This window comes from Micropterus dolomieu, linkage group LG12 (genome assembly GCF_021292245.1).
Source record: "Micropterus dolomieu isolate WLL.071019.BEF.003 ecotype Adirondacks linkage group LG12, ASM2129224v1, whole genome shotgun sequence".
NCBI classification, from domain to species: Eukaryota; Metazoa; Chordata; class Actinopteri; order Centrarchiformes; family Centrarchidae; genus Micropterus; species Micropterus dolomieu.
In genome coordinates, this window is record NC_060161.1 from 37,012,105 (window position 1) to 37,013,879 (window position 1,775).

Consider the following 1,775-nt stretch of genomic DNA (forward strand, 5'->3'; position numbering starts at 1 on the left):
GTCTCCCTGATGTTTCACCTCCAGTGTTCCTGCACAGCGACTGGCTCCTCCCACCAACCTGACATCATCAGGCTCTGAACAGAAACCAGAGAGTCATCAGTAAAACAATAAAGTGAGTTTCATCAGAAGAGAAATGAACCAAATCAAAGCTGCAGCTCCTCTTCTACCTGAGCAGGTGAGTCCAACAGCTTTTCCAGGTGAGCAGGTGTTTCTAGCTGAGCCTGAGCTTCTACAGTCCAGGAGAGCAGACTCATGGCCTCCACACTGGAACTCTTTGGTCCACATCGGAGCCTCCACTTCTCCATAGAGCGCCCCCTGGAGGACTGAAGGAGCCCCACAGCCGAGCTCCCTACAGACCACCTCTGCATCCTGCTGGTCAAAGTCAGCTTCACACACTGAGGACCACCACTGGTTGGACTGGTTAGACTTCACCTCCAGTCTGCCTGAGCACAGACTAGTCCCGTCCAGCAACCTGACAGAGTCTGGAGAGATAATAGAAGATGAAGTAGAGATAAAGACACCACACTGATTTACGTGTAATTAGACTTTTGAGTTACCAGTTAAAACTGGTTGAAACATGGGACCTACAGTAGAACTGTTCCTTTTCCCTGCTTACACCAAGAGTGTTTTTATTGTTTTCTTTACCTCCATTAATGCACTTAAGGTCCACTTGTCAAAGATTCATCAGAAATCTCAGGACACACAAATGTACGGTGGCTCACAGGGCTCAGTGAGGAATTTATTTTTGAGAACTACTTCGTAATAACTACTACCTCGCAATACCTGCCTACTTCCGAGCCATATGCTTAGCTGCTCTCAGCGCAACACTCCAGCTTATTGAATTTTACTTTGAACAGAGAATTTCCTATGTTGATATAGTAGCTTGCTACTGCTCAATAGGCATATTTATGTAGGCTTTAATCAAAAAGGACAAGGCACCACGGCGGGTGATCGCTCCAGAGCAGAGGGAAGAAAGCCGGGATAGAGCAATGCTGGCCCAGCTTGGACGTACGGCTGCTGCCGGTAAATGTCCGGCCTGGAGGAGATGGGACTCGTGCTGCCAAACACCGGAAAATCAAAGACTGTTAAGCCGACATCTTTACACAGAACTGCCCCATCAGTGTCCTGGAGCCTGCAGCGGGCACCGTGTTCTGTCAGAGCGCAAGGCTCCGCTGAGATGAGAGGAGGCAGACCCTAACCCTGAAAACCGCCAGGAAACGGCTAACACAAGACAACACCCTGGACAACAGAACTAGCCTCGGCCCTGAACAAATCTGTAAATTACTCGACCTCTGTCTAAAACCAACTACTTCCAGTACAACGGTGGATTCTACAGACAGAAGCATGGCTGTGCCATGGGCTCACCGGTATCCCCGATTGTGGCAAACATCTACATGGAAGAAGTGGAGAATAAAGCCCTCATCTCCTTCAGAGGAATAGCACCGAGCCACTGGTACAGATATGTGGACGACACCTGGGTCAAAATTAAAAGCCAGGAAGTGCAAGCCTTCACAGAACACATCAACTCTGTGGACAGTAACATCAAGTTCACACGAGAAGATGTTCACAACAACAGTTTGGCCTTCCTGGACTGCGCTGTACACATTGAAGAGGACAGGAGCCTGCAGATTGGTGTTTACAGAAAACCCACACACACAGACCAATACCTACTGTTCGATTCCCACCACCCACTGGAGCACAAGCTAGGGGTCATGAGAACACTACACCACAGAGCGGAAAACATACCAACAAGCGCCCAAGCCAGAGAGAAGGAA

At 49.0% G+C, this 1,775-nt stretch overlaps 1 protein-coding gene across 1 annotated transcript in view; it reads right to left on the minus strand.

The window, feature by feature from the left end:
* LOC123979978 (scavenger receptor cysteine-rich type 1 protein M130-like) overlaps positions 1-1,775 on the minus strand; it is a 45,348-nt gene that overhangs the window by 6,270 nt on the left and 37,303 nt on the right. The window contains exons 9-10 of the mRNA XM_046064091.1: positions 168-482; positions 3-74 (exon numbers count right to left, since the gene is read on the minus strand). Of these exons, the coding sequence (XP_045920047.1) occupies positions 3-74; positions 168-482 (387 nt within the window). The remainder of the gene's footprint in view (positions 1-2; positions 75-167; positions 483-1,775) is intronic.